The sequence below is a fragment of the Hyalella azteca genome, unplaced genomic scaffold (assembly GCF_000764305.2).
Source record: "Hyalella azteca isolate HAZT.00-mixed unplaced genomic scaffold, Hazt_2.0.2 contig9392, whole genome shotgun sequence".
Lineage (NCBI taxonomy): Eukaryota > Metazoa > Arthropoda > Malacostraca > Amphipoda > Hyalellidae > Hyalella > Hyalella azteca.
In genome coordinates this window covers 76490-91976 of record NW_025939466.1, presented here as the reverse complement: position 1 = coordinate 91976, position 15487 = coordinate 76490, and the positions used below count along the sequence as shown (strand labels likewise).

Genomic DNA, 15487 nt, shown 5'->3' with positions numbered 1-15487 from the left:
ACTAACAGCTGAATTTAAATTGGGCCAAAGTTTAAGGGTGAGGTATACCCTCCGGAAAAACTTTTTTGTTTACGGACGGATCTTTCTGAAACTTCACACATATATGTATAACCGCAAAAGAATCATATTTTGTTCGTGTGATTTTTTTCGAAAAATTGCATAGAAAACGGCCAAAAAGGGGGGTACTACGGAAAAGCCTACTTCTCCTAGAGTTTTAAAGCTACAACGATGAGACATATACCATTCTATTGGTAAAGACCATACCAATCGAGTAACGAGGCCCGATTTTTTATTTTTGCCTTTGGTTTTTTTTATACGCATTTTTCCATTTTTTTCATTTTTCTCATTCCCCCCCCCCCTTCCTCCCCATTTTGAATCAAAACTATGCACAAATCTAAAAAAAGGGCCGTGCTACTGCATAGGTATGGTCTTTACGAATAGAATGGTATAGGTCTCATCGCTGTAGCTTCAAAACTCTAGGAGTAGGCTTTTCCGTGACAAAAAGTTGAACTTTTCAGGACAGCGCGACAAAGTTCCGTGCGCCTTGAAATAGACACTCAATGTAGCATAGAGACCAAACTACAGGCTTCTGTAGCCTAATTCCACTCAAGGAAGCTAGCAGCGTCTTGCAGCACACGTCTCCGTATGAAGCAAGCAGGGTAACCGAGCCTTGATGCCAGATACACATCTATATGTAGTCTTAGCGAGTGAATTGAGTCCCATCTATTTTCTGAAGGAAATCCACCCCCGCCCCCCTTTAGAGCCCAGCTGTGTGCGTTAAAATTCACTCACAGCTATCGCAGTAGTATCGTTGAAAAGCTCAGAATGTCAGCTTTAAGATGAGACTAGGCATGTAACTGCAGCACAACTCAAGTAGAAACTATATTCAAAGATTTCAGCAGCTAATTACTTCATATCTAATTAGTTAAAGAACTCTCCCACCCGCTTCCCTTTAAAGAGACGTCATGAACGTAAATATTTACATACAGACATGGCAGTGGTACCATTGGAAAGAGCAGAATTTCAGCTTTAAGATGAGATTAAAGCCAACAAATGCCAAATCGGAAAATATTAGGGTATACCTCCCCCTTAAAAATGCACAATGACTCTAAAATACGCAAATCTGAAGTACCGGAGGTGGAAAATAACGCCCTAAAGTCACTGTCAGAAACAGCAACAGGGACATCACACTGCTCGGCGGGAGTGCACACAGCCGAATGAGGGGGCGCGATAGCAACTTTCCGGTCCTACAACTTCTTCCCTTATGCTCAGCGACCCTGGAATAAAGATTGCGTGAAGTCATCCCGACGTACGCTGATGTACATCGTGCAGAACGAAATTTATAAACCAGGGACGATCGCATATGAACAGGGAACACATCTTTATATCTAGATAAAGAACCGATTTTGAAACTGTTTACCAGAACAATATGAAGTTTAAGGTTTGGAAAGTATCTATCGGACAAGACATTTAATTCTCTTGACATAGCTTCGGACGCAGGGCCGAATTATGGAAAATAACAATAAATAACGTTCCTACTATCGCGCTCGGGAGCTACCTCACTGAATCGCTTCTACAAGAATTTCTTGATTTGGGTATACATCAAACTTGCCGGAAATCCATTAAGCGAGAAATATTACGTAGAAATTCAAATTCAGCGTGCATAGCATGGAATGTTGAACAAATGCGAAAACCTCTGTATAATAATGTTAGATGCCCATATAACTTGAACCGGAATTAACAAAAACTAAAGAAACTGGTATTTAGACCGGTGAATGTCGGTTTTCGAAACACAGAAGTAAAAAAACGGCCATTAGATTTTGTAATATTGCAATCGAGGAAGGGGAAACTATTGTTAGATTCAAGCTCCATGGTAAATGTGATAGAATTATGTTGCGAGTTTAGGTAATCAAAGAATGGTTTGACATGGGAGGGATGTTTGAAAATTAAATGGGTGTCATCGACGTATCTGTTGATACGTCGATGGCTTAAAAATTGGCTTGAAATCAAGACGACAATTGGCCAGCCAAGAACCCTCGTGAAAACATATAAAAATATTTGTAAAGGTTGGGCCAAGCGGTAGTCCCATGCCTAAACCGTCAATCTGTCAATAAAACTTGTCTGCAAATATGAAAAACGAGTTAAAAACTGGTAATTGTAAAAGAGATTTGAAAAATTTACGGTTTAAAGCAAACAAATGATCACTAATATTTTCAAACAGAGAATTGAGACAAATTTCAATTGTTTCGTGAAGGGGTACATTGGTAAGTAAATTTCCTACGTCAAATGAGGCCATAGTTAAATCCTGAAGTTCAGTAAAGTATTTCAAGCGATCCACAAACGTGTAAGAATTATCAACAGTATATCGATTAGTCGTAAGACAGTTTAAAACCGTAAGAGAAATTTAGCAAGTTTAAAACTAGGAGTATTACACGCGGCAAAAATTGTCGAAATTGAAACTTAGAAGCAAAATCAAACTTATGAATTTTAGGTAAGCCATATAAAATACAAGGGCAAGAACGGCAATATAAAATAAGGGTAAGGAACGTTATGTATTATTTTTCTCCATACTTCGGCCCTGCGTCCGAAGCTATGTCAAGAGAATTAATAGTCTTGTTCGATAGCTACTTTCCAAACATCAAACTTCATATGTTCTGGGGCCATACTTTCAAAACTCGCAAAGTATGACGAAAATAATGTCGTGGCGAGGACAGGGAAACAACGATCGGGCATGATAATAAATCTTTATACGATTTATTGAAAAATCAAATAAACCTAATCGCTGGAGCCGTCCACGGAAGGGGCAAATCGAGCTGCGCCACCCCTTCTTCCAGACGACCTATTTCGTCAGGACACTCATCCTAGATAGAACAAATAAGAGTTGGTCAATACCGAGTAAAAAATGAGAAATAAATTAGTAATCATAATTCCCTCACAGTTATAGGTCTAATCAATTATGAATTCGAACGAATCCAATTTCAACGAGTTATCAATTAAATCAGTTATCAATTAAATCAGTTATCAATTAAATCAGTTATTAATTAAATCAGTTATTAATTAAATCAGTTATTAATTAAATCAGTTATCAATTAAATCAGTTATCAATTAAATCAGTTTTCAATTAAATCAGTTATCAATTAAATCAGTTATCAATTAAATCAGTTTTCAATTAAATCAGTTTTCAATTAAATCAGTTATCAATTAAATCAGTTATTAATTAAATCAGTTATCAATTAAATCAGTGATCAATAGGCAACTAATGAGGAATGTGATAAACTTAGTTACATTCAAATGAAGACAAAATTTAGCCGGATGAATGTCTAATTCTAGAGGAACTTAGCAAAGCCGACTTAAGACACTTCAAGAAGCAGTCACTGAACCACGGCACAGGGTAGGATAGCGACTTACGGCTTCAAAACAAAAGTGCAAGCTCTTCTGGGTCCAGGTGAGGAGTCGTCTAGTAGGTGGTAGAGCCTAGTGCAGTTCCATCATCGCCGTACGGAGCCACAAGACAATAATCCAACGCACGGATGAGCACAAAGGTTGGCAACAGGAACGACACAGGTGAAAGTAGCAGGGATGATGGCTGAAGATAATCTGTATGTTGGCGGCCAGCGTTGCCCGACTTCGGTTTCGCTGGAGAGAAAGCCTCAAAAACCGATTAAGTAAAGTCGCTACCTCCCTGATGGCTGAATGACTGCGTTGAAATTTTAAAAATGAATTGGTATAGAAATTTAAACTTGAACATCCCTGATTAGTTGCCATAGAAGATCTATAAACTATAATTTAACCTTTTCGACAAAGTAAACGTAGGTACTTACGCTCTATTTTCTTGCCTATGATTGATGGATTTTACTTGAACGGCCGTCAATGATTGGCTGATGAACTTACGATCGCTTAACTTTTTTTTTAAAGTATGGGACCTGGTAAACAGTTTCAACATCGGTTCTTTCCTTAGATATAAAGATATGCTCCCTGTTCATATGCGATCGTCCCTGGTTTATCAATTTCGTTGTGCACGATGTGCATCTGCGTACGTCGGGATGACGTCACGCAATCTTTATTCCAGGGTCGCTGAGCACAAGGGAAGGAGTTGTAGGCCAGGACATGCTATCGCGCCCCCCTCATTCGGCTGTGCGCACTCACGCTGAGCAGTGTGATGTCCCTGTTTCTGACAGTGACTTTAGGGTGTTAGCTTCCACCTCCGGTACTTCAGATTTGCGTATTTTAGAACATTGTACATTTTTAAACTAAGGCTCAATTTAAATTCAGCTGTTAGCGCCTATCCCCTTGAAATTGTGAATAGATAGGTTTTGTGCCCTATTACTTGTAAATTGAGGTTTTTAATTGTTTTCTGTGCTTTCAATTGTACTAATTTGTGACCTTCTATGTAATTTTTAGATTCTACGAACTGACGATGGAGCTCGATTCCGAATCGTTTTCTATAAAGATACTAATTTTTGTGGACTATTCTTTGCTCTTAAATTCTTAGTTAACATACGATTTAAGCAAATAAGTTACATCAATTCCATCCAATTGTTGTATGCTTTTTGTTGATGTCGACACTGTCTACTTTAACGCAGTTGTATCAAACTTGACATCGTTTTATGGCAGGCAAACCTCTCATTTAAGGAAATTTTCCTTGCAAACAATAAATCTAACAATTGCATCACATAAAATATCATTAACTTATCGGTTATCAAGTCAAGCTTCCATTAGTATAGTATGAATTATGCTGTGGATTTTTATCCTGTATATTTTTCAGGACTTGACTACAAGTCACCAACACCTCCGCCAATTCTGTTAGGTGAGTGAAAAAGACTTAACTTTTCATATTCTTCATTGCCAATTTTCCAGCTAATGAATAAGATTTCATATAAATGCCAGTAAATCATATTTTCACACATCAACATGAGTGGTATTATATTGCAGAGTGCCCCGCTGGCTGGAAGTTTTTCAACGAGTTCTGCTACTACATCTCCTCCTCATCGGAGCTAAAGAATTGGTCAGACGCCAGAGGTTCTTGTGCTGACATGTATGGTAGCTCACTCACTTCCATCATGAGTGAAGATGAGAACAAATTCATTTTGGGTAAGAAATTGTGACACAATGCTCGAATAATACCAGTCTTAGTATTCCAGAGAATCTAGTTTTCACTTTTCGCCACTTTTTATGTCAAATAGTTGCATAAAAATGATATTGTACTGTTATTACAGTTGACTGGCCTAGACTAAAATTATTGTCACCAGAATATGGTTCCCTTTATATATTATGCCGACATTTAGAAAAAAATTGTGCCATCTCGATCAGTCAAATGCAGTTCGAGATGTGCTTACTACAAATGAACTATAGAAAACAGGTTACTGATACATTGGGCGAAAATATTATTTTCATTCTCGTTGTCCTCTTCATCAATTATTTTCAAAACATTTGTTATCTTTGTGCTGTATCATAAATATGTCAAATTAAAGATATTACTTATATATTACTGAAAAAATATCTAATTTGAATAGAGCTAGAAGTACAAGTTGAAACCTAGCTTACTGGTAATTTTGTTTATGCTTATTTTGTCCTCTCGTTTCTGAGACTTCTCTTGTGATCTTGAAGAAAAACGAGAACGATTTTAAAGTTATCGTCCTTTTCCACGTGTATATACGTACACTGAGAGAAAAAAGCCCCATGTTTTGAAACACTTGGGTGTTTCAAATCCTCCCCGAGCGATCGTGCCCAAACCGAAACACCCAGGTGTTTCATAAACGTTCAGGTGTTTCAAAATTTGCGATTTTGAAACACTTGGGTGTTTCAACGGGGGAACACGGGAAGTCTACGGAGAATGAAACCTTATTTTCAGAATTTATGCAATATCCTTGTCCAGTTTCCAGCGCCTGATGAAATTATTTTAACATATTTTACTCCTCCGGTCGATCGCAGTCTAATCCATGGCTGCCTCAATACCAAAATTATGAAAACTATATTTATCCGTATTTATCTGATTTCAACGCTTTTCTCCTTCACAGCGAATTTAGTCACATATTCATTCTTTTATACACATATTTATTACACAATTTTATCGGTATGTACAATCATCATGAAACTACACTCTTGGCTCTCACCTCTATCGAACTGTGGTTGAAGAAACTATGAGTCGCCCGCCGAGATTCGAACCTCTGCCAAGACTGCAACCAAACGCTCGCGAGCAGGCGCCTTAGTCCACTCGGCTACGGAGACGGCAACTACATAGAGCTGCAGTATTGGTTTTGTCTTGCGCGCGGTACTACCAGAATAAATCTTCGATTTTATTATCAACTTCTACTGTGCGTGAATGGTATAGATGTCGCTCGTTAACATTACTATTGACAAAAGAACAGCAGTGATTTGAATCAATTAAACGAATTGAGTTGGGTCAATTAACCGTAAGCAGTGTAGATTCGTGCATTCATGAGCGGCGGCTCCGCACAACCTCCTCCTATGACAGCATTCGGCGCACTGACCACGCGACCCTAGCCGCTAGCCGCACAAATATAAGCGCGTCAAGCTCGAGAGGTTTTGAAACACCCAAGTGTTTCAAAACGGGGGGCCTTTTTTTCTCAGTGTAGTATTTTTGATAGAGAGAATGTTGTTTCTCGATATTGTTACTATCGAAACCAGAATATTTGCAGGGTTGCAGCATCTTTAATTGAGATGAGAATTTTAGTTGCATATGATGGTATTATTTTGTACATGTCGTGGATTTAATATAGTGTACTTCTGTCAATAACTTTGAATTCACATGTGCAAACTTTTTGTATTGAGAATGGGATTGTATTTGTATAATGAAAATACACTATTGTAACATTTTTGAATTAACAAATAGAGCTTCGCGGGAAATAAAGGTACTGACGATACATTCGAATCCAGTGTTTTAAACATTCATGCACAGAAACAACGAAAAAAGTTAGAAAAATAACGTTTGCGGACTTGCGAGAACGAACTTCATTTCTGATTTGCTGTATGAAATGATAATGACAATTTTTACTGGCTGGTCGGCCAAAATACTCAAGTGAGGTGTGTTAGTGGTCTCCGTCGTTCGGACGGGTTACGCGTAGTGTTTAATCGGCCAGTTGATTAGGAATATGCTGATTAGTTCTAAAATTTTGCATAAAAGTTTTCGTTGGGAATGAAGCGGTCATTGATGCAGTGATACATTGCAACGCTCTGATTGGTTGACTCACTCGCACCTACAAAAATCCCCTTCAAAAGTTTCCGCGTTGAGTGTTTTTAAATTGTCAATTGTGCGTTTGAAGACAGATTTTGATGAAAGGCAGTGTACTTCAATTCCCTGCAAAATAGGGATGACATCTTATTTTGGATGAACAATTACTAGAAGATCTCATTTATGCATGAGGTTGTAACTTGTAGCTGAGACGATTAGTGTTAACCAACTGACCGCGAAAATGAAGAGATTAAAATTGTAAAGATTTCTCTCTCATGTGATCAACGTTTCTTATATACGAGTATATGTGCGGACAGGCAAAAGGCTGTCCAATTCAAGCTCCTAGGTACTTCGGTCATGAGAGGACTGATAATATTGAGAGTAGGAGGTGAATAAACCGAAGAGTTCGAAAAAAATTGTGCTCGTTAAATGTTCGTAGAAGGGCAGATGTTTTCCAGAACGAAGGTTAGTAAATTCTCAAGAAAAAATTTGGAATTTTGACCGCCATTTTTCACGCGCACTAATTTCCAAATTTGCCTGCTCATTAGATTCCATTCAAGACGATTATAAAAATACTTGGATTGGCCTCATTGCCCTGGACAACGGATCTTATACATCGTGGGTGGACGGGAACTTGATCACTTACACCAACTGGTATCCCGGGGAACCTAACAATCAATTTGGACTGGAGGACTGTGTAGGGGTATGCTACCCTCGTTCCAAAAAGTTAATGTCTGTTCTCAAATTCAGTATTACCTTTAAAATTATTGGAATGCTAAGAAATCTTATTGCACTAATCAATAGTGAGCACTCGAAGAGAAAAAGTATGATTAATGGCTCCATATATACGTAAGATTTTATTTTTGGGGTGCTTATCATACATATAATTGTACCACACAGCATGACAACATCCAGAGTACCTCACTTCAGGTCAATGCTACCAACAAGAAAGCTCCTTAACAAATGTTACTATTAAAAGCGATAAAAATGGCTCCTGCTTACTAACATCTACAGACTGCAAAACCAGATTTGAATTGTAATATAATATTTTACTTTCATCTTTCCTCAGATGATGTACTCATATGCAGGGGCTGGTCAGGGGCAATGGGACGACATGCCCTGTGATAACATAGAGCGCTACGTTTGCAAAACACAATTCAGTGAGTAATATTACGCATCGGATTGAAAATTAAAATATCCTGTACATTATGCAAAAAAATCAGGTGGACCTCAGTTCATTCAAATTTATGTAGAATTAATCAAACTCAGGAGAAAAATGCATCAATGTAGACACGGTGTTGAGTTCAGGGTCCAGTTATAGGAAAACTTGATGAAAATTCTAAGCATTAAAGACCTTACTAAATTATCATCTTTTAATTCTCTCACAGTTAGCGACGAAATTATTCGTACACCCCCTTTCTTTTCAAGATTTTATGGAAAAAATCGAAAATTAATGAAAGTAAGAGCCTACGATAGAGAAAAAATAATGTAACAAAGAAAAAAATACTGCATTCTCAGAACAAAATGCACGCTCAAAACTTTTTAACATGAAAAACTCCCCAACACCTTCAGACACAATTATTCGTACAGTTGACATGTCTTCTCATCTTCATAACTTCTAGCAGTCTCTTTCCATAGTTGATGTGATCCGAAGTGGTATCCTTTCGGATATTATCCCGGTGGACAGTATTATCGGTGACGTCATTCAAGAGATGTCGGTTCCTGCTATTAGTCAGTAAACTTCACGATGGGAAAAAAGAAGGAGCACAGCTTTGAGAAGCAAAATTATTGACCTATACAAATATGGCAATGGTTATGGGTGTATCTCGCAACGCCTGAATATTCCAAGATCCACAGTGCAGTCGGTGATAAAGAAGTTAGTAGAGTTTGGCTCTTCGCACACGTTGCCCGGACGGGGACAGAAGCCAGAACTATCGGAACGATCAGCTGGAAAACTGTGTCGTGAGGTAAATATGAATCTTAGAGTGGTGTTGAAGAACATTGCCAGTAGATTAACCAGTGTGGGAACAAGCGTGAGTCATCGTAACAACGTTCAAGAAGAATGGCCTGCATGGACGCAGACATCGATGAGTCCCACTTTACACATGACATCTTATTGCTGCTCGTGTGCCATTCACAAGATACAAGTTCAAAACAATAAAACATGCATGTCCATTCAAGACAGTTATCTAAATACTTGGATTGGCCTCATTGCCCTGGACCTATACAAATTGACCTATCACAACCTCAGCAAGATGGAAGGTTATGATGGATGTTGCTGTGGTGCTCATTACATAGACGAAGAGAGAGGTTTTTGGAATCAAGTATTATATGGCGAAAAAACAAAAATCGAGCTACTTGAACTTTTTAATCCGAAGAATATTTGGAGGAAAGAATGGGAGGCTTTACTATTACTATTACTATTCCACGAAGAGATTGTCGTGGCGTCTCGTTCACATCGAACTTCGAGGGCACGTTACAAGCGGCTTAAAAAGACCCGAAAGGATAAAAACAGATGACGTCTATGCTAAAACAGAGGACATGTGCCAAGACTGATGACGTCTATGCTAGAACAAACAACATCTATACCAAACCAGTAATATGCATGATAGATTAGATGACAGCTAGGCCTAAGATTCAAAGGCTCTACGGAAAAGTTCTGTTTTTAGGCGTCGACGAAACAACGGCAGCGAAGAAGCAGATGTCACCGATGCTGGCAGACCATTCCATGTTCTGGCCGCAGCGACCGGGAACGCTCTGTCGCCGACGGTGGACAGACGNGGGACACGAACAGTTCGTGCAGGAATGAGGTCGTCGAGTAAAGATGTCAATTCGATGTCATAGAGTTTTGCTAGATCATCCACCGACAGCTCCGACCATGAGCCCGGCCGACCAAGTCGGGACGACTGAAGTCTCCTGCTCAAAACATCGCCGTCGAGATCGCGCCACGGGCGACAGGTGACTTCTCTGTACGTCAACGCCGAACGAACACATGGCACCGTCCACTGGAGTAGTCGGTGGTCAGATATTGCGATTTCGATGATGTCAACGGGCAGAAGCTGAATGTCGGTACGCGTGATGACAACATCCAGCAAACCGCCAAGGTCATGGGTTGGTAAAGTAACGTGACAGACCATGCCGAAGGCAGACAGCAGATCGTTCAGCTGACGCGCCCATTGGTCGTCGGCACGATCCAGTCGAACATTAAAATCACCAGTGATAAAAATGTGATCGGTGAGGGTCACAAGTCGAGTGAAAACATCGCTTAATTCAACAAAAAAATCACGTGTGAGAGCAACTGATCCAGGACGATAGATGACGACAGCAACACATGCGAACGAGCCGCAAGCGACCGTGACACACAGCAGCTCAAAGGTGGTGGGTCGGGCGCCGATGTCGAGCCTGGTCAGTTTCACGCCGCAGGCGACGGTAGCCAGTCCGCCGTGATTCGTCACTAGGGTGTTGGGCTGCGCACGAGGCCGTGCACGCTCGACCACTTGGCTTTCCTTCAGAAGATCAAAATTCCAAGAGTTTAGCCTGTTCAGAGAGTCAAGTTAATTATGTTTGGAGTTGTTTCTCCTCAAATGTCATCGGGAAGTTGTTCTAATTTGTGGAATAATGAACTAGGATGTTTATGTATCGATTTCGAAGGAAACATATAAACATCCGCTCTGAATTTTGGTCTTGAATGACGATGGATCTTTCAGCAAGATAATGATTCGAAGCATACGTCGGAAGCTACGATCGTTTGGCTTAATAAAACGAAGGTTACTGTTCTTCCGTGGCCAGCAATTGGCCCCGACCTGAACCGGATTGAGAACTTACGGCAAGAATGGGAAGTTAGAATCAATAATCGGGCTCCCAAGAATAGCCAGAAATTTAAACAAGTCGCAATTGAAGAATGGAATAATATCCAATCAGATACTACTGCGAATCTCATCAATAACTATAGAAAGAGACTACAAAAGTTATCGAGGTGAAAGGAAATGCCTTTGATTATTAATATTGCAACTATTTTGGTATTTTCCAACTGTACGAATAATTGTGTTTGAAGGTGCTAGGAAATTTTACATTACATACTGATTATTTTGATTAGCTGCATTTCTTCTCGATAGCATCACCTCAGCCTTTAAGTACTCACTATAGCATTTTTTATTTGCTGTGTTCGTTAACATAACAACGTTCGTTTTAAAATGAAATGGCTTCAAATTAAAATATATATCCCATAAATGAAATGGCGAGCATCATTAGTCCTTATTTTTTCACTGCGTGACTGTTCCGTTTGAGTTCTCAAACAGTGAATTCTTCCCCAGAGACGTGCCCTGAAGGCTGGTCGCTGCATGACAACAAATGTTATTACATCAGCACGATCAGCGAGACATGGGACATTGCGCTCGACAAGTGCAGGGAAGTGGAGGGAGATGCGACACTGCTGAGCTGGCATTCTCAGCAGGAGGTTGATTACGTGCAAGGTGAGGTTGTCGCGGTGTCCATTACGTGCTAGATGAGCGTTTCGTGGTGTCCATTACATGCGAGGTGAGGTTGCCGTGTTGTCCATTACGTGCAAGGTGAGGATTTCGTGTTGTCCATGCATGCAAGGTGTGGTTGTTGCGGTGTCCATGCACGCAAGGTGAAGTTTGCCGTAGTGTCCATTACGTGCAAGGTGAGGTTGTCGCAATGTCCATGCGTACAAGGTGATGGATGTTGTTGTGGTGTCCATTACATGCAAGGTGAGGTAGACGCTGTGCCTTTACGTGCTACATGATGCTTTCATGGTGTCCATTACATGCGAGGTGAGGTTGCCGTGATATCCATTACGTGTAAGGTGAATTTGTCGCGGTGTCCATTGCGTGCAAAGTAATGGATGGTGTTGTGGTGTCCATTACGCGCAAGGTTAGGCTGTCGTGGTATTCTTTACGTGCAACGTGAAGCTTTCGTTGTGTCCATTACGTGCAAGGAGAGGTTTTTGCGGTGTCCATTGCGTGCTAGGTAAGTATTAAAATCACTTAAAAGTTAACCAGGAATTTAAAAGCAAAGAAAATGCCACATAAATTAACCATATCTTTATAAAAGAAAACGTTTCGGAGTCTAGCTCCATCGTCAGTTCATAACACAAAATTCAGTTCAGAAGAAGTTCAGTCCTAGAAACACAAATACAATCAATTAGTAAAGTAAAATGCACTGTCAGGTTTTAAAACGGAAAATAATGTAATAAGAAATGAAATTAACACTAGTAAACGGCCTAACTATTTACAATTTAAAGAGGAAAGGAGCTAAAAGCGGCATTCAGACTAGGCTTCTGTTTTAATATATACAGGGATTTGATTTCAAAATTCGTAGATCAGTAACACCGGATGTGGAAGCTAGAATTTTAAAATCACTATCAGATACAGAGAGGTGTTGCACTGCTCGGTATGATCGAACACGTACAGCAGAATGAGGTGGATTTATAACTAGGTTCCCCGTTCTATGACTCCCGCCCTCATGCCCAGCCAGGCTAGTATAGAAATTGCGTGACGTCATACCGACGTACGCGGATGCGCTCTGCGCACAACTTTATCTGTAAACTAACTAGTGACGATCGCATAAGAACAGGTAGGGGGTATCTTTATACCTGAAAAACGAGCCGATTCTTAACCGGATGTAAATCTTCATGTGTTGCTAGTTAACAATTTTCGGTGAGTTTTTCGTGGTGTCTATTGCGTGAAAGGTGAGGTTTTCGTGGTGTCCATTAAGTGCATGGTGAGGCTGTCGTGGTGTCCAATGTGTGCAAGATGAGGTGGGCGTGGTGTCTATTGCGTTCTAGTTGAGGTCGTCGTAGTGTCTATTGTGTGCTAGTTGAGGTTGTCGTAGTGTCCATTGCGTGCATTGTGAGGTTGTGGTGTTCGTAACGTGTTAGGTAAGGTTGTCGTGGTTTCGATTGCGTGCAAGGTGAAGTTTTCGTGGTGTCCATTGCGTAAAAGGTGAGGTTTTCGTGATGTCCATTGCGTAAAAGGTGAGGTTGTCGTTGTGTCTATTGCATGCAATGTGAGGTTGTCGTGGTGTCCATTGCGTGTTAGATGAGGTTATCGTGGTGTCCACTGCGTGCCGGATGAGGTTGTCTGAGTGTCAATTGAGTGCTAGGTGAGGTTGCCGTGGTGTCAATTGCTTGTACGATGAGGTTTCGTGGTATCCATTGCGCGCATGGTGAGGTTGTCGTGGTGTCCATTGTGTGTTAAGTCTGGTTGTCGTGGTGTCCATTACGTTCTAGGTTGGATTCTAATTATGTCCATTGCGTGCTAGGTGGGGTTGTTGCGGTGTCCATTGCGTGCTAGGTGGGGTTGTTGTGATGGCGATTGCGTGCTAGGTGGGGTTTTCGTGGTGTCTATCGCGTGCTAGGTGTGGTCGCATGTCGTGGTGTCCCTTGGCGTGACTGGTGAGGTTGTTGTGGTGTCTATCGCGTGCTAGGTGAGGTTGTCGTGGTGTACATTGCGTGCTTGGTGATCTTTTCGTGGTGTTCATTGCGTGGTATGTGAGGTTGTTAATTGTAGTGTCCTTGCATGCAAGGAGAGGTTGTCGAGTTTAACCTTGCGTGCTAGGTGGGATTTTCGTGGGTTCATTGCGTGTTAGGTGGGGTTGTCGAGTTCTTTGCTTACTTGGTGGAGTTGTGATATCCATTGCATGCGAGGTGGGGTTGTTGTGGTATCTTTTGCTAGCTTTGTCGTAGTTTACATTGCTTGCATAATGTGGTGGTCGTGGTGTCCATTACGTGCTAGGTGAGGTTGTCCTAGTGTCCATTGCGTGCTAGGTGAGGTTGTCGTTGTGTCCAACGTCCATTGCGTGCATGGTGAGGTTGTTGTGGTGTCCATTACCATTGCGTACTAGGTGATGTTGTCGTAGTGCCCATTGCGTGCTAGGTGAGGTTGTCGTTGTGTCCAACGTCCATTGCGTGCATGGTGAGGTTGTTGTGGTGTCCATTACGTACTAGGTGAAGTTTTCGTGGTGTCCATTGCGTGATAGATGAGGATGTCGTTGTGTCCATTGTCCATTGCATGCATGGTGAGGTTGTCGTGGTGTCCATTGCGTACTAGGTGAGGTTGTCGTAGTGTTCATTGCGTGCTAGGTGGGGGTTGTCGTTGTGTCCAACGTCCATTGCGTGCATGGTGAGGTTGTCGTGGTGTCCATTGCGTACTAGGTGAGGTTGTCGTAGTGTCTATTGCGTGCTAGGTGAGGTTGTCGTAGTATGTAGTTTATTGAATGTATCAAATCCAAGGTTTGATCAACGATTCGATCGATCTGACGTGGCTGGGACTGCGGCTCGAGGAGGGCGAGGCCTGGAAATGGACGGATGGCTCGGCTGATGACTTCGTCAACTGGAGGCCTGGACAGCCGGACCACAACGACACCGAGCTGTGCGCCCTGACTGATTCAAATCCGGAAAGCTCCAATTACGGTTACATCGACAACTATCCCTGTAACGGCTCGCATCACTTCGCTTGCGAATATTTCCCAAGTAAGAATGTCGAAGTCACGAATAGAAATCGAATTTATATACGCTTATTGCATGGATCAACATAAATATTGCAGTAGATAGGAGCTCTTGTAGCATCATTGAAACTACTTCCCGCAACTTCCTTACCAAATGCAATATATCAAGGAAATAAATAAAGCGATGCTCAACCAATTGATCTTCAATTTCACTGCAATACCTTTCTTTACCAAGGACCAATTTATTCCAAGGACCAATATTTCATATCATTCATGAGATGATAGTTGATTTGTAAAATGAGTCAATTTTAGTATTTTAAATTTGCACTTTCAATGTATTGATATTTTGTCAACAAAATTTTGCCCGGAGATAATGACCATTAATTTAAAAATTTTCAGATCCTACTGTTGGCTGTGATCCTGGCTGGGAGTTTTACGGCGGTTATTGCTATTATGACAGTCAGCATAAGGAGGAATTTTCTACACTGAAATACGACGAAGCATCGGCTAAATGCCAAGAATTTGGTGGCCACCTTACGTCCATCTTATCCGCAGACGAAAATAACTTCCTCTATAGTCATCTAGATGGTAAGTCTTACTTTGATCCATTTCCATTTCCATTTCCGGGCCGTCGATCCCCGTCAGGGACTTGCCCCCCCCCCCATATTGGCGACCGACAGCACCCTGTTGCACCCCGGGCACTGAGCAACCCTCCCCCTCCTGGCTCTCACCGGCTCCTCCCCCCCTCCCTCCACAACCCCCCCAGCGTCTCGTCCCCCAGCGTCCTCCCCCATATGCCCCCCCTCCCCCTCTCGACCCTCCTCCTCC

General features: G+C 41.4%; 1 protein-coding gene across 1 annotated transcript in view; it reads left to right on the top strand.

Annotated features, from left to right (window-relative positions):
• LOC108673665 (macrophage mannose receptor 1) overlaps positions 1-15487 on the top strand; it is a 50530-nt gene that overhangs the window by 25087 nt on the left and 9956 nt on the right. The window contains exons 10-16 of the mRNA XM_018161523.2: positions 4766-4807; positions 4933-5091; positions 7741-7895; positions 8262-8352; positions 11506-11664; positions 14445-14684; positions 15059-15247. Coding sequence (XP_018017012.1) covers positions 4766-4807; positions 4933-5091; positions 7741-7895; positions 8262-8352; positions 11506-11664; positions 14445-14684; positions 15059-15247 — 1035 coding nt within the window. The remainder of the gene's footprint in view (positions 1-4765; positions 4808-4932; positions 5092-7740; positions 7896-8261; positions 8353-11505; positions 11665-14444; positions 14685-15058; positions 15248-15487) is intronic.